The sequence below is a fragment of the Anser brachyrhynchus genome (assembly GCF_964034855.1).
Source record: "Anser brachyrhynchus genome assembly, chromosome: 11".
Taxonomy (NCBI): domain Eukaryota; kingdom Metazoa; phylum Chordata; class Aves; order Anseriformes; family Anatidae; genus Anser; species Anser brachyrhynchus.
This window is the reverse complement of record NC_137706.1, coordinates 761,645-784,902: the sequence shown is the minus strand read 5'-3', so window position 1 is coordinate 784,902 and position 23,258 is coordinate 761,645. Positions and strand designations below refer to the sequence as shown.

General features: G+C 41.2%; 1 protein-coding gene across 7 annotated transcripts; it reads right to left on the bottom strand.

Moving 5' to 3' along the window:
- Positions 1–706: 706 nt before the first annotated feature.
- CEP152 (centrosomal protein 152) lies at positions 707–22,851 on the bottom strand. Of its 7 annotated transcripts, none has more exons than XM_080607908.1 (27): positions 22,698–22,851; positions 21,866–21,988; positions 20,404–20,504; positions 20,070–20,145; positions 19,519–19,860; positions 18,857–19,025; positions 17,933–18,073; positions 16,940–17,079; positions 16,444–16,644; positions 15,052–15,199; positions 13,831–13,922; positions 12,828–12,991; positions 11,587–11,794; positions 9,974–10,087; positions 9,738–9,868; positions 9,427–9,555; positions 9,129–9,264; positions 8,133–8,312; positions 7,188–7,460; positions 6,925–7,056; positions 6,138–6,788; positions 5,482–5,656; positions 3,872–3,953; positions 3,671–3,777; positions 2,837–2,993; positions 2,438–2,541; positions 707–2,177 (listed from the first exon to the last, which is right to left on the bottom strand). In XM_080607908.1, the coding sequence occupies exons 2-27, from the start codon at positions 21,950–21,952 to the stop codon at positions 1,177–1,179; spliced, it is 5,241 nt and encodes a 1,746-aa protein (XP_080464034.1). In that variant the 5' UTR covers positions 21,953–21,988; positions 22,698–22,851; the 3' UTR covers positions 707–1,176. The 7 variants fall into 7 exon arrangements, with proteins under 7 accessions (XP_080464034.1, XP_080464036.1, XP_080464037.1 ...); XM_080607910.1 differs by having other exon boundaries at positions 21,837–21,988; positions 22,698–22,768; XM_080607914.1 differs by having other exon boundaries at positions 2,090–2,224.
- Between the last annotated feature and the right edge of the window lie 407 nt (positions 22,852–23,258).

The following is a 23,258-nucleotide window of genomic DNA, read 5'->3' as shown; positions in this document are numbered from 1 at the left end:
ACAAGATGGAACACAGGAAGTTCCGCACCAACATGCAAAAGAACTTCTTCACGCTGACGGTGACGGAGCACTAGAACAGGCTGCCCAGGGAGGTTGTGGAGTCTCCTTCTCTGGAGATACTCAAGGCCCCTCTGGACACCTACCTGGGCAGCCTGCTCTAAGGAACCTGCTTTAGCAGGGGGGTTGGACCCGATGATCTCTGGAGGTCCCTTCCAACCCCTTCGATTCTGTGATTCAACCTTGGTTTTGTTTCTTCTAATAACACACAAGTATAACAGGCCAAATAGGAGGATGGTTTTTTTTGTGTGTGTTGTATTACCGGTGATGTGATTTGCTGAGCCATAACCATACAATTAATTGCAACAAGCTTTAACCACACCTTGTGCAAGCAACACAGACGGAGCCAATAAAGAAAGCAGAAAAATGCTTGTTTTCATTACTGTATCCCTAGAAATGAAATCCCACTCCAAGAAAAATAGTGTTAAGACACAGGCAAAACATCTAAAACACCCATCTCTTCTCTCAAATATGAACAGGCTTTTAAAGGGAAGTTTTGAAACCATCAAAAGAAAAATTACATTTTCAGTTTAAATTGATAGCTATTTAAGAAACACCTCCTTGTGGTTAATTTAACCTATACTTTCTTTCATCCAGTAGAAGCTTTTTTTTTTTGTTGTATCCAACAGAAGAATACATGACAGTTTACTTGATAGTTGATTTGTTTTAATAATTTAAGGTAAGTATTTACACTTCTATTATGAAGAGACATACAGAGGAACAAGGGGGGGTTCTCCAAAATGGAAAGCTCCATTGAAAAACTTGTTTCAAACATTTCTCATTGAGCACTGAAGGAATTTTCACAAGCATTTAAAAAGATTACCACAAGTTAAAGTAGCTTTGTTTTATATAAACACTGCACACTTAATATAAAAATAGATTCTATTTAATAAACATACATAATACACTATAAACAGCTGTGAAAGTGTTATTCCAAAAGTAAACAGAAGTCTGCATTTATATTTCAAGCAATTGCATAGAATTTGTTCATGCAACACTCAAATTCTGTAACATTGATCATGAAACAGTTTTTTCCCCTTTCCTCACACTTACATATATATTTTTTCCTTCAAATGAGGAATCATTGTTATTGGCTCAAGTTAAAAAAAATCAAAACCACTATCTTGCTGAAGAGACTGGGGATCCCATGACATTCTTTTCCAAGTATTTCTTGCAGCATTTTCGTGCATTTGAGTTTGGCAACACGCTGAGCTGTGTGACAGCAGAATTTGATTTGTCAGACCCAAGGAATGAAGTACGCTCTGGATTTGTTTTCATCTGGCCTCTACTGTAAAACTTACTACTGTTTTTCACTTTGAGATTCTTGACACGGCCATTGGTAAGTTCTCTCCAAGTACCACGAACACTTTCATCGACAGTGGAAAAAGATTCTTCACAGGATACAAACTTTGCCTGGACATTCGCATTGGGTTTTTGTTCAGGATGCACCACAGGCATATTACTACTATCCAGACACAGACTTCCATTCACAGAATTCCATTTACTGCAGCTACTTTCATCCCTTCCAGGGATTTTGTGAAAATCTGAGTCTTGAGTTCTTTCAGCTGTAGTTTTCCAGTTTCCACACGATGGTATACATTCATCTTCTTTCAAAACTAATCTTTCATTTTGATTCTTCAGCATGTGATGAGATGGCCCTGAGACACCAAGGCCATCTGTAAGGCTGACTGCATGCATATTTTCTAACTTGACATGAAAGGCAGATGGAGAGGCATTCTGATGTCCTAAATTACTAGTTGCACACAGGAGTGGTTTACTTACATTTATGATGGGGCTGTATTCTTCTCTGCTTCCATCTTCATTTGGATAAAACTCTAACAGATGATCTCTTGTAAAGTCAACCAGATTTTTAGTATTATTCCCATTCTGAATATTTGAAGCATCTGTTTCAGGAAGCATATGTTGTGTTTCAGTCTGCATTGCATCAAATTGCTGTCTCAAGTCACGTGAAACGCACTTATGAACAACTTTATCATTAGCTTTCTCGGTAATACTTTCGCCACAAGATTTGCTTTCCATGCGGTTTAGCCGACTTTGAGATAGGCCATCTCTTTTTGAGTACTCTCCTCTGGTTGGCAGATCAGAATTTAGCAGCAGAGCTACAAGGCCAGGGAAGGAAACAGATTAACGGAAGGAAATGTTAACACTGGAAGAAAAAAAGGGCGGGGGGTTATTTGTTTGTATGCCTTTTTAAATAAAGATTTGTCAGTATTAGCACTGTCAAAATGAGCAGCATATGTTTACATATCTGTTCAGAGGCTTGTCGAGAACCAGTGCATCACCATACGCCTGCCTTTTCATTACTGCATCCATTAAATGTGCATTGTTAAGAAGGAAACAGCTATAAATCGCGACTAACCTGAGCGGGTAGTTTTGCTCTGGGATGTGTGTTGAAGAGGTGTTTCAAGTCCTTTAGCCATTGTAACAAGCTTGCTGGCAGCGTTCATTATTTTCTCCTCAGCTCTGACGAGAATCACAGAACATGAGAAAAAACTAAAAACCAATTCCTTTCAGATTGTACTTGAAAGTATTGCTAGCAAGAGCCAACAAACACTGAGAAGACAATATGTCAGACTGCTCAGCAATTCTCAGGCATCAAGCTCGGCAGTGACCCCGTGCCAGCCTCACCAGACCGGCAGCACTTCAGGCTGCACCACTGATGCTCCAACATAGCCCGAATTGCCAGTGGACTAACAGCATTATGCTAAAATTTACATAGCTCTTTCAAAAATAAATTTCCAAACATGCTTAAGCTTACCCTTCATAGTTCCCATTATCAGTGAGAAGTTGCTGAAGACATGTCAAATAGTATTTCCGCATTTTCCGTGCTGTCTCTTGGCGCGCTCTTAAAACCTCCGCTCTAATCATAGCGGCAGCCCTCTCCTTACTTCCATGGATATAATTAAGCATATCACCTACACAAACACACTTCATTAGCGCTAGTTTAACCCAGGATGGGAAGGGAACAAAAAACAAGCAAACAAAGAGGACATTTGAGCCAGTACCAAATATCAGACACAGGAATTTAATTGGCTCGCTCCGCATCTTCAGCACTATTTCGCCAGCAGAAGGGGCAGGGACCAGAGAGGAATGTTGGCTGGCATATCCAGCACCAGGAATTCTTCCACAGAGGTACAGCTGGCACTCGGGGACCCACTGCCCTCCAGTAAGAGTTGGAGCTGCACTCGAATCCTCTCCTCAGCCAGATGCCTGCTGACTAAGCCAAAAGGGCCAGAAAGCAGGACACAGCACAAGAGAAAAGCAGGTGCTCCCTCACAACAAGTTGCTGGGCTGGCAGCTGCTTTGCGGGAGAAACAAGGTCAGCGCTCCAAATTGCCTTTACCATTTAACAACACATAATGTAGTACTACAAAGAAATTAAGGCAAAACAAGGCTTCGCCCCTCCAAATGAAGCTTGCCCAGCATCATGCCAACAACTCCATTTCTCACATTCACTCCAGCAAGAAAGCAAACAGCAGTTCTTAGGTGACTTGGCTGTCAGACTCCTGTGCGAGCTGGCTCAAGGACGAGGAAGCAACTGAGGGAATTATTTTGCTCTCTTAACGTTTTAGCTAAGACTCTAGAACTTAACTCTTAATCTTGCTCACGGTTGTAATGTACAGAGCACGCACTTCTTCCAGCCCTTTCACAGAGCAGCAGGACGTACAGGGTTTTGAGACACCTCCATCGGACAGTGACCTGAAAAGCATACAAGTCACACACCACAATATGAGTAGCTTAGACCTGGTGAGCATCAGCTATTAAATCCCTTAAAAAGATCCCTTTTAAATACCTTGGCGGTGTTCCCAGGTCTCTCAGTTTAGCCTTCACCTCAGAGTTTTTGACAGTTAGAGCTTCAAGAAACTTCTCATTTCCTAGAAAAGCAAGTAACAAACCATAAAACACTGTACTTGCCTACACTCCAGTCAAGTTCAACATCGGACATCACAAAAACTGCTGCCTCTGGTAGAAGAGCTCCAGGTCACAAAGCTTCACCAGACAACATTCAGCTATGGCAGTAACTACCATGCAGAAATCAAACATAACACATTTTAGTAAAGCCTCAATACAAAATCATCTCAGACTAATTGTCACTGGCCCTCAGCACGCAGCCAGCACAGCCAAGCCGTTCTGAACTTCCCTTAGCTGACTCCCAGTGTGAACCTTTGCACCGTGCTGATCTTCAACAGCAATTCCTAAACGTCACACATCACCCACGTGCCCAAAATGAATCTAACCCAACCCGCGTACTTCCAGAGCTCTACTGCGACCTCCTTTTGTTGAGAAAGCATGCGCTGTCTTCAGCTAATTAAACTAACCACATGAGGCTGGAACCCCGTTACAGAATGGGGCGGCAGCACCGATCGAGTCACTGACCCCTCGCAGTCTCAGCAAACTCCCGTCCGCGATCATCTGAGTCTCCACAGAGGTCTCCAAACAGGCAGCAGCAGGAGACTCCTAGGCTGAATTCTCAACTGTTCGCTTATTTATTTATTTTCCAAACCAACAGCCAAACAGGGGCTTCTGGAGTCAGCTGAAGGAAACTCTCCCAGCTGGGAAGACTCACATGCGGCTGACTTAAGTTAAGAAACTCACAAAGACTGGGCCACTTCCAGGAGAGCAACGGCTTCTTTCCATAGCCAGGACAGGGAGCTCTAGAGACAGAAGGGCTGCACTGCTTGCATTGTTTGGTGTTTAATAGATGGTTTGTTATTTTGGTGTTGAAGGAATTCAAGCCACATTACAGGCATAAAGCCAAAGGCTCTCTTGGGCTTTCTCACTCGATGTTTTGTGGTTGCACAAGAACTCAAACTAAACAGAAAGCCCCAGAGAGACTTTCATGCCTCCCATGAAGTTTTGCCACAGCTACACAGTCTCTGGCTTAGCCGTAGCACGTGACAGCTTTGAGAACAGCTACAACGCTCAACCATACACAGATTACACAGATTACAAAAGAGAAGGGAACAGGGGAAGGTGAAAGGGAGAAGCATTGCCCAGGCGAGTCACATTTCCTCAACTAAACTCTTCATCAAAACAATCAGAAAAACTACCAGGCCAGGTGAAGTACCATTCCCAATACAACCGTGTCCTTGACATGATGGCAGAATTCCCTGTCTTGTCTAACAGCAGCAGCAGCAGCAAGGAGTACGATTTGGTCGTCAAAGCTCTTGCTGAGTACTTACCCATTTCAAGACAGCATCTAGACCATACCCTGCTCAGCAGTCTCAACACCGGCTTGCTCACGGAACTATCACACCCCAAAGGTTGTCACATTCCTCCATCTACAACGTTAGTCGGAACAGCTACCTCTCCCTCTACCAGCCAGAGGCTCACCAGCCAAGACTGCTACTAACAAGCTTAGTTGGATGGCACAATCTGCCAGAGTGAAAACAAGCCCAATACCTCCATCTGTTCCAGCTCTCTGCAGGGGTGGACATCTTCTCGGCTTTCTTTGTGTTTCTGCCTGCTGACCAATGCCGTACGAAGGAGGTGTTGCCAGGTCTCCAGTTTCTCCTGTGTCTCGGGGCATGCTAGGGTATGCATTTTTATTGACGCTACTCAGTAGCTCTTCATATTTCTGCAATTGAAAAACACCCTCTGAAAACCCAGCACAGAGCCACACAAAGAAGAAATAAAGGCGTGCCACAGCATACTGCTTAATTGCTTTAACTTAGCAGGAATAAAAGCAAGCAACCCAAAGGAGACCAGTAGACCTAGTAATTGCATCCCAGGTGCTTTAGCCCTGCAAAAGAACTGAAGACAGCAGCTCAAATCAGGACATGATGAGTTTTGAACAGGCTCCCAGACTTAAGATGGCAGGTGCACCTCCTTAATTTATCTGTCTCGGTGCTAAAAAGGAATGCTCCTAACCTGCTATTCCTCTTCTTCAAACACTGAGAGTGTTAGAGATATGCTTAGCCTCTTCCTTTTCACTTGCTAGCCGTGCCTTAGCCCTCCCTCACAGGTCTAAAGGACTCTTCCTACCAGTAAACGTAGGTAGGAGTCTGACTTCTCAAAACCCTCTTCTGGTTGGCACTTACCACTTACAGAAAAATTACCTCTTTCCGTTCTTGCTTGTCCTTTTCCAGAATTGTGTGAACTGTTCTTCTGTAGGCTTTCTGTAAGCATGCCTTCAGTTTGCCTTTGCATCGATTATTTAATTGATCGGGAGCATCAGAACACCTGTCCTCCCAGGAACACTTACTAGCTGCGCACTCAACTAGCTCTTCATGGACTTCTTGCAACAAGTGCTCAAGCTCAACCAGAATCTTCTCCTCACAACGACTGATCTCATCCTGAAGTCTCTTCGTTTCCTGAGCCTCCCACTCCCGATGCTTCTGGTCTAGTAACATCTTCATTTCCGCCTCTTTCTGGGCGGAGAGATTGTTCTTCTGCTTTGCAAGATCCTCCTTTGCGGTGGCAAGTACCTCGTTAATCTTGTTTCTGTGGTCATCCAAGAAAAAACGGTAGTCTCTCTCATTCTGCTCTTGTATCCGCAAGATTTCTTCTTGCTTTTCTTTGTTCCACTGAGCACGGGCTCTGGCTAGTTCTGCTTTGATAGCCGCAGGCATTTCTTCTTTCTTTAGCTCCAACTCCTTCCTGAGAGAAACCACCTTTTCCTCCAGTTCTTTCATTCTTGCTCCAGACCTCTCTGTATTCTCATGTTCTTTCTTCCACTTCTCTTCGGCAGCTGAGAGAATCAGGGCTAACTGATCAACATATAAAACAGACCCGATCAACAAACACAGAATTCATATTAAAGCGTAACTGAGTAAATAATTAAGTGTACCTCAAAGTAAAGGAATAGCTCAATACCACCACCCATATGAAAGTGTTTTCAGCTACCTGCTTTGCTGCAGTCCCTTGGTGTTCCCTTTCACATTTTTCTTGTTCCGTCTTTACATTTACTTTATACTCTCTGAGGTCTCTTAATACTTGCAGCCACTTGTCACGAGCTTGGGTTAAAGCTTCCTCTACCTGTAAACAGGTAAAGAGCCTGCTTCAGTCACCATCCCTGGGAACATTTTTATTATTACTTTCACATGGCAGTGAAAGTTGTGCATGGCAGTTACAATGGATCCAGGCAAACTGAACTATTTTTTTGTTACCTGGATGGCAAGGTGTTTACAGTATTTATTTTCCAGTTCTATTTCAAATTCTCTTAAGGCCTCTCCGGAGGACATATTTTCTTTCAGAGCCTTCTCGATCTGCAGCTTCTGATCTGCAATGATCCCTGCTAACTCTTTGAATGAATCATCATCCACTACTGTCACTCTGTCAGTTTGGCTGCCGCAGTCATTGCAGTCAGCTACAGTTCTTCTCATTTCTTCCAGCCTATTTCGCCATTCTCTTTCTATCTCTCCAATGACTTGTTCTATATTCTAAGGAAAAAAATACATATATTTTTAAGACAATCTGCCCATTGTTCAAATATAAACACAGCTGCACTGGCATTTAACAAGCAAAAGTCAGCTTACACTAGTAAGCTTCCCTGATAGCAGAACACCAAAACCATGCTCTGAGAGCACCGAGGTTCTTCCAAGCCACGTCTCTACATTTCTGAAAAGCATCAAAACCTAACGCTTTGAGGCGCTTCTTAGTCAGTGGGTCCCCTCACGCTCTCCCACTCCCCTGCACCCTCCAAATACACACTTCCCACTATCTGTTTGTTAAAGGAGATGATTTTTCTTCCTCCTCCCAGCTTTATTCTGCATGGAAGGAGACAAAAGAAGACGTTCTCAGGATGACCAAATCAAACAGAATACAAAGCATAAACATTCAACACCCAATTAGTGTGGAAAACTCCAGCATGCTGTAGCTGTGATTACGGTCTGTATGCTGCTTTACAAGGTCTAATTTTGCAAAGATCCCAAGCATACGTCATACCTACTGACTTCATCAGAAGCGCCTGAAACAGCAGACCCTTAACAACCACCTCAAATGGCAGAAGCACAATGAGTAAGTCTAGTGTACATACATACAAGTCCTCCTTCTGAAAATAAATTGGTTGCTTCACTTGGTTCATTTGAAATCCCCAGGTAAAAGCTCCATACCTTTTTTTCTTCCTTCTCCCAGTGGACTTTGGCTAACGCGACTTCCTTTTCAACCTGCTCTCCTTTTTCTTTCAGCCACTGCTGCTTTGCTGCTCTCATAGAATCACTGTATTTCTCTTCAAGCTTGCTCCTCAGAAGGTTAAGAGACTCTTCTTTTTCTTCTAGAAGCCATTTCTTGAGCTTGGCCAAAAAAAAAAAAAGTGGCAATAATACTAAAAACACACCACGGATGAAGCATTCTCCAACATACAGGATGAAGCATTCTCCAACATACAGCAAATTGCCAAATTGCTCTGGTACAAAGCAATGAGAATGCATGAGATGCACGATGCACTCTCTAGAGCCTGACTTTACCAACAACCCCTAGGACAGGAGATTTAGCTCTCAGAAAGAGGTGTTGTAAGGCACAATATCAGAGGTTACTACAGCCTATTGCTCTAAAGCACATTCTCTTATCTAGCATCCGCATCTCCCAGCACTTTTTCAGCTGCATCTCTTTGCTGTGCTGGACTAAGCAAGACAGCTGACCTCCCTTCAGTCATTCTGCACTCATAGCTTCAGGAAAGCAACGCTCTTAATCAATGCTGCAGACTCCATTCGTTATTACTTAAAAAGAAAAAAAAAAAAACACAGCATTTGCACATCAGGTTTCTACAGGGAGAAGAAAACTTGCACTGTCACTAAGGTCTTTTGGAAACAAGCTCGAGATTGCAATAGCTCACGCTGCTGGCTGAATGGTCTCCAGGAGTCCACTTTATAAGAAGGACAACTGCGGGAAAAGGCATTGCCATTGGAAAGGGTTACTGCCACTGTATGTTAAACCACACAACACAGCAGTAGGCTAACTTAACAATCAATAGGTCACACTGCTTATCTTTCTGATACGGCTGCATCTCTTCCAAGGTTCTGCTCCAGACAAAGTTCAAGCCACTCCTGCACATTACATTTTTAAAACACGATGAACTGAGAGTGGTGTGTAGGTATGTCCAGTAGTACCTTCTCTTCTTTCAGCTGCTGCTCTTGCTCAAATTTCTGCCTTAAAGTAGCTTCCAAGGTGTCCTTCTCACCACAGACCGCTATGTAACATTCCTTCACCGCAGTCATCTCTCTGTTCAGCTCCTCTATGGTAGCCCTTCACAGCACAGATTACTCATTAGCAAACAGTCTTTACACTCACAGGACACTCAGTCTGTTTTAAAAAAGCATAACTGGCACCAAGGGCCAGACAGGAGCGGGAATGCTTCAGGAACAATGACAAAAAAGAAGAAAAAGAAAAGAAAAAGAAAAGCCTTACTTCAGCTGCGAGACCCTCTCTTCGTGACTTTGTAGAAGCTGCTGGTTTTCTGCAGCATACTTCTCGATCAGCTCTTTCTCAAACTGGGCTTTCATATCCTCATGATGGCGCTGATACGTTCTTTCACACCTACAGTTCCAGGAAAGGAAAGGAAAACACTCTTTAGTCCCCCGTGTAAATGGAGTTCTGCTCTTCTTTAAGCAAGAAACCAGATTTCCAGTGCAGACCCCTCCCCACAAACAGCTGGTACACAAACACACATGCAGGATAAAAACATCACAAAAGAAACAAAACAGAGTTAACAGACCTACCTGTCAAGCGCTTCTTGCTTATTCTCATCAAAATCTTGAACAATCTTTCTCATCTGACAGCAGAGATCCAGGTTTGAGTTTTTCAGTTTTTCCTCATTTTCTTTCAGTTCTTCAATAGTCAAAGTATGTTTCTGAACAAAGAGAAGTCAAGTAACAGGCAGGTTTTAAGGAACCTTTTATAATGCAGGCTTTGGCACTTTTTTTTTTTAATGGAATACACAACATTTTTGTCTCACCTGAACTTCTTGCAGCAAAGTTTCATTTTCCTTTCTGAGTCTCCAAACTTCTTCTTTAAGATTATCAAGAACTAACGGATTGGCCACCAAAGGATCATTTGTATTCTTCACTGCCTAAAAGTAAAAAAAACATTATTATGATAACTTTCAAGATTTATATGCTTTGAAAATTGATACTTTAAAAACAGTTACAACTGTTGAATAAGTATTTTACTTAGAGAAACTAAAAAACAAAAAACCCGAAGTAAAGTATTGCCGTGCAAATATAACAGCATCACTGTTATCCTTGAGAAACAGCACTACAAAATTTTTTTTAAAAAGCACGTACTGAACATTGAGCTCAATGAGTGTTGCTATCCAATCAAGAGAGTATGCCTATGAAGCATACTATATTCCTGTCCCACATCCCGGTCACAATGTACAGATTACAAACGCAGAAATTATGAATCCAATCATATTACAGTTGGAATTAATTAAGTGGTCAAGAGGGGCATAGTATCAGTGATTTTTCATGGATCACAGAATGGTTTGCATTAGAAGGGACCTTTAAAGATCATCTAGTCCAACCTGCTGCCATGAGCAGGGACACCTTCCACTAGACCAGGCGGCTCAAATCACAGCACTCTCAGACGTAATAGTTTGATTTTGGGGTGGTCTTGTTTGGAGTTGGATTTCATGATCCTTTTGGGTTCCTTCCAACTCAGGATATTCTGTGACTTCCAAGGATGAGACATCCACAACTTTCTGGGGCAACCTGTTCCAGTGCCTCTCCACCTTCATAAACAGAGAATTTCTTCATTACATCTAACCTCAGTCAACCCTCTTTCCAGTTCAAAACAGTTATCCCTTGTCCTATCACTACATACCCTTGTAAAAAGTCTCTCCATCTTTCTTATGAGCTCCCTTTATGTATTTGGAAGGCTCCAATAAGGTTTCCCTGGAGCCTTCTCTGCTCCAGGCTAGGAATTGCCAGCTCGCTCAGCCCTTCTTCATAGGAGAGGTGCTCCAGGCCTCTGAGCATTTTTGTGGCCCACCCTAACAGGTTCGCATCTTTCTCGTGCTGGGGGCCCCAGAGCTGGATCCAGTACTTCATCCAGTAGTGGAGCAGAGGGGGAGAATCACCTCCTGGGACCTGCTGGCCACACTTTTTATGCAGCCCAGCATATGATTGATCAAATTACGGCGTGAATGCAATGAGAAGGCAATCTATTTAATGTCTCATCCATGATACCATCGGCTTTCTCAAAGAAATTACAAGTCTTTTGGGATAAAGAAAACCTACTTTCTCCAGTGAAATACAGTTCTTGAAGAAAAGCAAAGTGGTTATTAAGTGTTATCAAGCAAATAATCCATCATATCAGAACTGACCTAGTAAGATATATTCTGCCCAAGTTCTGCTATTCAATTCGTTTCTTTTTCACCAAAGATACGAAACAAGACATCATGAAAATGACTATTTTCCTTAAGATCAAAGACAGATCTGCTTAATTGCTGTGACCACAGCTCTCATTAAATTCTTTGACCTGTTTTCATAGTAAGTTTAAATGATGGTTTGGCTTGCTAAAACCCAGTACATCTTTACAAGGACTTAAAAACGTGTAAAAAGAACAAACCTCTGATTCTTTTGATGCTTTTTCTGCTTTCAACAACTGCTTGAATTCCTCTAATGTCTTCTGGCAATCCTTAAGATCATTTTGTAATTGAGTAATCTGGTTTCTCTTCATTTTATTACTGCTCAATAAGCGTTCCAATTCAGCTTTTAATTCTACAATAATTTCGTCTTTAGAGAGTTCTTCGTCCATGCCTCTGTTCTGTATTATACTATTAGGAAAGACATAACCAGATCAGCATTTAAAAGACAAAACACACTTATCTGAAAGGTAGTGCTAGCAGAAGAGCAACTAACAGTACCAGAAATACAGAGGAAAAAAGAATGAAGGAACACAAATACAAAAGCCATATGTTTTCTCATCAAGCTGCAATTAACAGCAGAAAGAACAAACTTTCTGTATGTTTCCACAAAAGATCCATTCTCACATGACAAAGTACTTCAAGACAACTTGATTGGTTGTTTTAAAAACAGCTTGAGCATTAAGTAACTATGTGGAATCTTTGAGCAAATAGGTATCCATGCAATAACCCCTACAACCAGCAAGAAAATCAAGTATTTCCACAGGCAAAGATATGGCTGCTTCTTATTGAGAAATTACGTTACACTCCATATGCAGTTAAATTGCCCAAATATATATACATATATATCATCGAATATATATATATATACACATACACACACACATATATGTATGTTCTCTACTACATTCCAGATTTTACCCACATAGAGCTACAGTTAAAGCAGGGTTCAAGTCTTGAAGAACACCAGGCTATTCTCACATGCCATGCAATGCTGACTAGGCATAGTAAGTGAAAGTCCTCCTTACTTTGCTACACATGTTAAATGCTTTCTAATGTATTCTCATGGCAATTGGTTAAAAAAAAAATGGTTAGGGGTGTTGTTTCTTAGCATAGGCTTCTAACTTATACCATGAAGACAAATCTATTTCATTTCTACAACTTCCCCTTCGCTCCAGAAAAACACCAAAAAGGAACAATAACATAGTCCTTATGAAACCTGAAAATTTATTAAAGCAGAAATTAGGTATCTAATTTATGGTATTAGTTCAGTTTCCTATTGCCCAGATTACCTGGCAATACAAGCAGTATTTCAAGTATTTACCAGGAAACCTACATATTGATCCAGTAACACCATCTTTTACTAAAGAAACTGAACTCGCGCATTACTTGCATAATTTCTTGGGGATTTTAGATTTGTCTTTCAGTAAGAATCATTCAATACCTGCAGAACCTTGAGTTTTTCTGGGTGATTTTTTTAATTCCCAAATCTACACAGGAATCACTGAGGTTTGTATGCAGCTCTCCACCTGCATCATTCAAAAATACTCCATATTTGGCAGCAGATTCATAAAAAGTTATTTCTTCTTTCAGTTCCATTAATTCTTCCTTAAAGTAAGAGACAGAAAAAATGATACTCAAAGAAACTACAAGTAAACATATTAAGACCATGGTAACTCTTCTACAGAAAACAAATACATGGAGCTATTCTTTCTAAATATTACCTAATTATTATTCATTACTTGAATGATCTAGCTTTAGGTGGTGTTTTTTTTACACCATTATTGTTAATACCTCTAGCAATGCATATGTTAAGACTACAAATTAATTAGGTAATATTTTCTGTCAATTAGTACATACTATTGTTTCTTTCACAGTTGATACATGAAACGATTATTTTTTCTTCCCTCCTGACACCCTGTTGTCATCCATTTTATTATACCAGAAACATATATAGCTTATTACTCTAGCACATACTAGGATTCATTACTTCAAGATGATAGATTTAGACAAGTCAAATACCTGAGCTGAACTGGAAAAACAGATTTTCACTGATATTTTAGAGGACTCCCTAGCATTCCCTCTTGTTGGCAAAAGGTAAGGTTCAGAAGGTAATAACTCCAAACATCCGTATAGGCCCCCTATATGATATCCAGCACACTGAATTTACATTCTTTTTTCAGAAGCAAGTTAGACAGATGTATGATATGATTTGTGCTGATATACTCCCCCACGTTTTAATTACAAAAATAAAAAATAGAGTTCCAGACATAATACTGGGAGATAAAGTAGTAGGTAGTTGTTTACTGAAGGGAGTTGTGCTAGCTTCCCCAACAAATGAATAAGAATTTCAACTACCAACCTGTTAGCTATAACGCCCTTCCCTCTAAAATCCAAACCAAATTAAAATCAAACTAAACATTACATATTTTATAAAATAAATTAACCTGCAAAGCCTTGTTCATGTTATTGCTTATCATATGCGCAGACTGAGCTTGTTGCAGCTGAAACCGTAACTGATTTGTCTCCTGTATTGAGCCTATTGCAAGGGGGGAAAAAAGGAGAGAGAAGGTAAATCGAAAACTTGCAAGAAAGACTATGCAATCTGAAAAAAGATCACTGTTAAAAATAGCCACGTTGACTCTGGTAGTAAGTGTTACTCTTTCTCTTTCCCTGAACTCGCTAATACAAAATACAAAGAACAAAGGCAAGAATACTTCTCACTATATCAAACAGGTGAACTTGGATTACTACAGTTCTCCAATTTAAACAGCAATTTGTTTTAAACTTTGGGAACTATGGTAACTCTGTTTTTTCAAAAATTTTATAGTCACTTTAAAATTAATGACATCAGGAACAAGATTTGCCAGATGTTTGGTGTACCAGGAAGTTAGCAAAAACAGGACCATCTTAGAAAACAGGCCACTTTCACTTCCTCCACAGGCAAGGAGTTTAGCTTTATGAGTTTGCAAATTTATTATTGGTCTAAGGCATTTGATAAATATAGCATGGAGAAAAGTCATGGTGATTGGACAATTGGCAGCTATATCTTAAATATCATATGTATTACTTATTTGCTACATAGTACAGATCTAATAAGATTTTTCTCCTCCTTTCTCACTACCAGGCTCTCTCTAGAGACTTTTCTTCTAGACTACCACAGTTCTCAAGCAGAACACACACTTAATCCAGGATCCATTAAGAAAGACATTTTATTTACTTAAGATGTTTGGATTCTAAGAAAGGACATACCTAACTATTAGAAGACTTCAGTGTCTAAAGGTAGGCACAAGTCCCATACAAAAATCAGCAAAAAATCCCACACACTATTGCTACTGATATAAATTCTCAAGAACCAGTCTCCGTCCACAAAAGCAATTATTTTCAAATTCAAATCTCTCAGATTTGAATTTTGAATGGCAATTCAGGGTTGTTTTTTTACTGTACAAGAAAACAGCAAAGCTCTGCTTCTCAAAGACCTATCTATTGAAAACCACTTTATGTCTGTTTATACTGAAACTTCACAGAATTAGGAGCTTTAATTCTGCTACTGCTGTATTTAAATTGTTGGTTTCCTATTTCAATAGGAACACAGATTTGCAGTTTCATACTTCAGAAAACTTGAGTCATATCTGCAAGAAAAGATAAGGTATGAGTACAAGGCTGACCTGTTTGCAGTAAGTTTGCACACTGCTTTTGGCTTTCTTCTAGACTTCTTGTCAATCTATTTATTATTTCATTTTTTTCACATTTGGTTTCTTCAAGCATTTTCTCAAGTTGCTTAATGTGCTCTCCTAGATTTTTGCAGAGTTCTTTCTAGGAAGAAACATTATTTTTATTCATGTTATAAACATCTACCCATCCAGGACAGCTCCAGATACAGAGAAAGAGGCAACGCACAAAAGACGTGAGAAAAAAAATATCAGTCCTAAGGGGAAAGAAAGGCCAGCCAAATTAACCACAGCAGAAATGCTATCCTTGGCTGACAAGTCATCTCTTACAGCATCTAAGTTTTCACTAAGAGACAGTAAGTATACCCATATATAAACATACATGGATGTGAACCATTTTGTGCTTCCTAGAGCAGTTCGTTTTCGACATGTCGGATAGGCCCTGCAATTAGTGACGTATACTTAGCTCACTGCAGAGAAATCAAGCCTTCACATTATTTACCTTAAGCCTGAGCTTAAATCATCTTTTGTCTACTGAGCTTAAGACAAGCTAGTAAGTTTCAATGCTCCCACAAGAGGAATTGTAGTTTTTTACACGATATTAAAGTAGACATTCATCTAGCACTGCTTAGCTAGGTGTAAAGATGAGGTATTCTATTTCCTTCTGACTTTTCTATATTCTTTTAAAATCAGGAGTTCTCCCTCTAAAGACCCCAAACATAACACCATAAAAACATTTTTTTTTTAGTAGTTGTATAAGCAGTGCTAAAAAGTAGTGCTTAAAGACAGAAATTTAGCAGTGTTTTCTCATTTGCAAAGATGATTCAATTCAAACATACAGCCCATTTATTTTTATGCATATTTATGTTACGACAAAAAATTATAGAAAGTTCTTTAATTCTATTTCTTTCATGGGAAAGAAGATGACAATTTGTCAAGGTCTGCCGACAGTACATTGTTTGAATATATTAAATAGCATGATGGACTCTTATGACATAAGAGGTAGAGTAAGTTGTATAACTATGTGACACAAGGTTAATTCTTTTCTTTCCCGGAGAGATTCCTAGGTAGTCAATTCAAGAAAAGTTGCTCACAGAATGAAAGCTCAAGAGGGATGCTAAAACACTGAATTCTTGCCTCCTCCAGTAAAACAGAGCCTCTTTTGCATCTGCTATATTAACAGTTTCAAGTTGCAACTGCCTGGAGATGTTTACAAACACATACACATAGACTTCATAATATTGAGACTTACATAGAATCTTCTTCCCATTCAGCAAACACCTTCCATAAGGAGTTATTTGGATTATAGGCCAAGAAGTGCGGTTTTGGAAATGTGGAGTTCTGCAGCTTCTGCCGCAAAGTACTCAGTGTCCTATAATAATTTCTCACCTGCTCTTGGAGTGCAGATTTTGTAGCATCAAGGTTCTGCTCTAATGACAATACTTGCTTTTCATGCTTCTGCTTGAGTGCTGAAATAATGGCGTCATGCTGTTCTCTGGCTCGCTGAAGGGCATCTGATCGCTGAAGTTCTAGCAGCTGCTTCTGCATGCTTTCCATGGCTACCTCTGCCACTTTGGATTGCTTCAATATCTGTATGAAGAGTATTAGAGTAGCTCCCAATTACATTTATTTCACCTTTGCTCCAATATTCTGTATGTCAAATCAGTTTTTCATGCAAGAGTTGCTAAAAATCCTCAGATACTGCCTGGATTTTAATACAAGTTATTTTTCCACCAATACATTCCATTCATTCACCATATATTCATGCTTCTGCAAGGATTATGAACAGTGTGCTGTGAGATTAGCAATGATATTTAATGCAAATGCACTACAAATATCCTGTATAGATCTTCTACAATAAACAGTTTAAAAATATTTATAGTACCTGCTCTTCCTTGGCAGTAAGAGTCTGAATTTGAGTCTCAAGTGCCTTTATTTGACCTTCAAGATGCACTTCCCGTTCTTTTCCATTCTGATAGAGTTTTTGAGATTCAAGAAGGCTAACAGCCAAACCATCCTTTTCATCTGCAGTGAGAAACATAGTAATTGCGTGAGAAACACAACCACACACACAGCAACTACATGGAACATGACTGTTCAGTATCCTTGCTCTACAGAACTATTCTGTGAGCCCTCTGTCTCATACTATAGGCAACAAGCAGAAAACAGAACACAGAGGTTCATTTAGTCTCCATCTAGCAACCACTTTCTTCCTCTGATAGCTGGAAGCACTCTGATACGTTGTACCCTCAGAAGTCAGGTGGAAACCGTCCTGTTAGCACTCAGAACTATCATCATCCCTTAACACTTCTTAAGGGAGAAATAAAATAATTCCCCCACAGAAACAGTCAAGACATCAAAGTGGTTGACAAATAAAGTCTTCTCTCTCCTGCACTCTAAAAATTACATTCTTAATTCTATAAGATCTTAGCATGTTTCTGTAAGAAAACAAGAGAACAAGACAACCACTAATCTCCACTATAGCTCTGATCACTTCGGAAGGCACATTTCTCCTGTTCTTTGTTGTTGTTGTTTCTTTGTACTTTTAGCACATTACTTTTGCAAACTTCTCATTTTTCTGAGAATTTCTGATGCCAAACACATGGGAACTCTGAAGTACAATGGTAGTCTTGAGAAACAACGCATTATAAGTTCAGACAGTTACGCAGCCAAGCACTAATGAAGGGAATTTTCTTTAAAATAGTGTTGTGCGAGAGGGTTAGGTCCCCATAATCCTGAGTTGAGTTTGTAAACATGATCAATACTTGCAGAGACACTATGTAAATCATAGTTGCTAGATATAATAAATAAGTTCACTATAAAAAAGTTGCTAGATATGGATAAAAGCTAAAAATCAGAGATCAGTACAATATTTTACCTTTGACCATTGAAAGCTGATGACTCAGATACCTAATCTGCTGTGCACTCTTTTCTAGCTTTTCATTAAGTTCTTCCAGTTGTCTTTCTCTTGCTTTATTTAGAGCTCGAAGCTGAAGAATCTGCATATTCTCTGAAGAATCTGCCAAATTTCAAATACAGTATTCTGACAAGTCAGCACAGTCAATGAGCCAACCAAGTTGTGACCATAAGTAATTATTGCCCCAAGGTATTTCTTCCACGTAGTGCCAAATTCAATGTTAGTTCACAGCAGTATATCATGTTTTATACACGTTTGATTCACATCACCTGAGTTGCTCTGTTAGGTTTGAATTTCTTTGTTAGCACCTACAATTCTCCAGCCATCAATAACAACAAACCCAGAAAAATGTTTGCATGATGTGAATTCATGCCCAGTTTAGTGGCAACTGTAAATTTTCAAGATGGCCAACAAGCAAAGTAGTTCTGTCATTTTAAGTGGACTTAGCAGAAAAGCCTCAATCTGGTGTCGATCAACGCATGACTCATACGGTACAGCACTTCATTATTTTCCAGTATTATCAAGACATAGAGCACCAGCACAACTTGAGATCAAGCCATCAGAAGGATGAAATGTGTTGTTTTTTGTTCTTGGTCTTTTTTGTTCTTGTTGTTCAGTCTCACCAGTCAAAACTACATTTAAGTTGTCTGAAATTCAAATACCCCAAAGAAAAGCTGATTTCTAAATAAAGAGGAAAAAATCAAATAAAAATAGGCTATCCCAATATAAGTCCAGAACAAAATAAAAGATCATATATATACACACATATCTCAAAATACTGCTAGCTGTTCTCTAAAATTTACTGAAACCAACAGGTTTTCTGCTGATGATTTCCCATGGACTTTTCACACAAGCTTATTTCAAGTCTAAATAAGAAGCACTTACTTTCATCATTGCCCAAGAATTCATTCTGCAAATCTTCAAACATTTCATTTCTTCTCATTCCTTCCGAGGTTACTGGAATTTTTTGGTGAATTCCATTTTGGTATGGTTTATATGTTACTTTGTAAGTTTCCGCTGACTGGCCGCTAACAACTTCAGATGCAATGAACTGCTGTTTTGACAATATATAAGAACAAAGAAATGAAAGCTACAACTGTAGTTTTCCATCAATGAAAATATTTTTCCTTTTTGCTTTACAGGCTGACATTAAAAGCAGCTCTATTAACTCCTCTTCCTATTTTCAGGCTCCAATTCAGCACACATCATTCAACTGAGATGGAAATTTCAATGAAGGTTTCTGCTTTAGCAGATTGGTGAGGCATCAGCTTCAAAGTCATCACACACTTAAGTGCATCACATTCATTCTACCTCATGGACTTTTAGCTAGCCAAAAAGAGCAATAAAAAAATAACACAAACACACACACACAAATCTAGATATCTAATGCTTTCTTGTTTTCATACACAAAATTAATTACAGAAGCCTCCCATTGCTGTTTTAACTGATAACAACAGACTGAAAACATTTGGAAATATTACTACCAGCAGCTAAAGACCTATGAAAATTTTCACAAGGACAGAAAAATACACAAGCTTCTGAAATACCTTAAGATGTTCCTTTGAAGCATCTGGAAAGTTTATTATTTTACTTTGTTGACAGTTAAATTCTGGTTTATGGCCATTTGTATACTGTCTAAAGTTTTCAGGAAGATGATACAAATTGTTCTGTTGGTAGCACCTTGGACCATTAAACCCATCTCTACCAAGAAAGACATTATCTGGATCCTCTTGACTGTTCTGGCCACAGTAATCTTCTTTAGCATCATATAAACGTTTCTTCTCTTCATTATGTAGGCCATTCCAATTCTTGGCACGTTTTTCAGCATGATCATCTTGCTGGTCACACAGAAATTGCTCAGGATACAGATTTTGTCCTTCCTTATAATTCTATAAATGAATAAGGGGTTTAGAATTTGCTCTCTGAAAACTCAGATTTTTCTTTGTGGAGTTACCAGCCCTCAAGGTCAAAATACTTCAGATAAATAGCAAAGTATGCCACCAACATAAGAACTCCTCTAGTGAATTCAGAGAATATTTAGCATGTTACTACTGACAAGCAGTTCCTACTCATTACACCTCTATTTAGACAAACTTACGTTTTGAGGATCAACGATATCAACGATCAATGGATGATCATTCCACCGTCCATCAGGCTTCTGAGGCTCAACTGATCTAGAGAAAGAGAAGACGCTTACCTAGGGTACTCACGACCTCAATCAAGCAAAACAAACAAACAAACAAAAAACTACTTCATTAAAGTAACTGGCATCTACTTTATTTCTCAAAGAGCCCCTGCCATACTGCCTACTGCAGTACAGCACGCCTTTTACGTGGATTACTCTCATTTACCCCATCAGCTGAGATTTGGCTCTGCTCTCAACAGCACAACTTAAGTAAGAATAACAAAAAATAAAGTACAAAGGGACTTACTGCTCCTCACTCTCGTGAATGCTACAGTCTGAATAGCTGGAGAGCTGGTCTCCACTGTCCTCCAGCATATCATGGGGAAGGTCTGTCAAGAGTTGTTGCAGCTGAAGCAGAACAAACCATATGCATTAGACGCTTTTCAAAAGAACCCATAGGACTTCATGCAAAGACAGGCAGACACAGATGAAAGAGGCCACTTGCACAAAACCCTGACTTTCTTCCTCCATTGAAAAGGACATCATTCCTTGACAACACTGGAATTCACAGAGATTTGCACCACGCAATGCTTAAGAGACTACAGTTACCAACCTAGGAATTTTTCTGGGAAAATCCTGTGACAAAAAGAACCACACCCAGAAAAGTTAAGGGAGAGGCTACTGGACAGATGTGTCCTAGGATAATCTGTTACTTATCATGCTGAGATTTCTCCTCCCTATACACCAGGTAAGAGGTACTGGACATTCAAAACCTGCTCTTACTGAGAGAAATACACATGTAAAAAAACATTTCCTTACTCTTAGAAACTCATGTGCTTCAGTTTGTGCTCATTGCCTCTTGTTCTGTCACTGGGCAGCACTAAGAGCGCGGCTATGTCTTCTTTACACCTTCCCTTCAGGTATTTACGAACACTGATGAGATCTTTCTCATCCAAAACTTTCTCATCCAAAACTTTCCCAAACTTTCTCCTCTCCAGGCTGAACACTCTGCTCCCAGCATTTCCTCACAGGGGAGCTGCTTCTCTCAACTCCCTGAACAACATTCTTTATCTGAGTAGAATGTTTTGGATCTGAAGTAAGGTTCTCTACTATATTTGCAATAGCAACTTTACAAGTTATGCATCTATTGTTCTGCTACATGTTTTTGTGAATTTGTCTTTACATTACCTATGCTAAAGAAAGGGATACCTTAAGCAGATCTCAGGGAAGTTACCTCATGTGAACATGATTTACCAACCCACACAAAACCACTCTGCACATTCATATCAAATGCACATTTTTGCTAGTTTCCTTTATGAAACAAAGAGTATAGAAACACCTAAAATATTTCCACTAAAAAAAAAGGAATATATTTTTCTAGGTATTAGAGTATCTATTTTATAATCAGTAGCTTATAAAAGTGGTTCCTTGTTCTTTTCTGGGCTAAGTAGATTGTCATAGAGAGCAACAGTTTTCTTTCATAAATAATTACAGTAAGTATAAAAGCTGTAAAAAAAAAAGACCAGAAAAAGTAAGTGACTGCACCTTTTGGCACTCTATCTACTGCCTCAGCAACAGATCACAGACTTTCAGCCTCTACATATGCCATTGCTTAAAATGCACCATCTTATCATCTCATACTTTATATGCTGCTTTTGCAAAAGTCTGTACCCTGTGTTTTGCTCATATCAAAGAGAATATAAATCTAAACCAAAATGGTGGTACACTAGTTATGAAAACCTTCACATAAACTTTCTTTTTTTTTCAACCTCTTGTTCTCTTGCATAGTCCTCTTGGTCATAGTCTTCTTCATCATGTTGAGTTTGTAGAGCTCCACTATCAAAGTCAAGGGACATCGTGGTCTAGCAGTGTTTTTGGGCATCCAGCAAAGCCTATCACAAGACAAGAAAACATCATACACGAGTAAAAGTAGGGAGGAAGAAGGTGTATACCGTAAAGTACCACGCTCCCTTCCTAAATTAAGGAACCAAACACGAATATTTTTGGCGCAAACGCTGCAAGTTATCTGTGTGGTTCGCTTGAGTGACTTTTTGTTTCTAGGTGAGAGGGGTATTTTTCGTTTCTAAGCACCTTCTAGGTGACGCCATGAAACGACGCCAACTCGCGTAAGGCGCGGTACCTCACTTGGTGCCCTAACGCTGCGTTACAGGAGCCCTGCGGTGACGACCACGGCCCCTTCCCGCCTTGCCCCGCATGGAGCTGTGAGAACACAAGCGCCGGGCCGGCTCCCCACCGAGCTGTGTGACGACGAGGCTCTGCCTCCCGGGAGCTCGCTCACCCCCGCCGGCAGCGCCCTCCTCACGGCACCGGGAGCAGCGCGGGGCGGCGACAGCCTCAGACCCGTCCCCTCAGCGCGGCCCCGCCGGCCATACCCGCCGGCCATACCCGCCGGCCATACCCGCCGGCCATACCCGCCGGCCATACCCGCCGGCCATACCCGCCGGCCATACCCGCCGGCCATACCCGCCGGCCATACCCGCCGGCCATACCCGCCGGCCATACCCGCCGGCCATACCCGCCGGCCATACCCGCCGGCCATACCCGCCGGCCATACCCGCCGGCCATACCCGCCGGCCATACCCGCCGGGCCTCACAGCCGCCGCCAGCCCCGCCGCTCTTCCGCGTGACAACCTGCCATGCGCCCTCCGCCTCGACTGACAGGCGAGCGGGCCAATCACCGCCAGGCTGCGCAGGAAGGAGGCGGGCACACGCGCCCGCCCCCAGTAGAGTTGGGCTGCGCCGCAGAGCTCCCGCCCCGCTCGTTCGAAAGCAGGCGCGGAAGGAGGCGGGAAGGAGGACGGCGCGCCGATTGGCTACGCGGTCGGCCAATGGCTCGTGGCGGTTTGCGGAGGGGGCGGGGCTTTTGCGGTGCGCGCGCGCGTGGTGCGGGGCTTTGGGGGGGGGGCCGGGCGCCATCTCGCAGCGAGCCGGGGTGGTTGCCTGGCAACGCGCCATGGCGTCGCCGGAGCGCAGCTCCCGGAGCCTCCAGGCAGGCCCAACGGCGCTATCGCGACTTATGTCGTGACGGCAGCGCAGCCCCGAGGGGGGATCTGGAGGGCCTGTCGTCGTCCCGCTCCTTGCACGGGCGTGCCAGAGCCGTCCTCTGGCCGTGCCCGCGCCCACAGAGCGCGGCGGGCACAA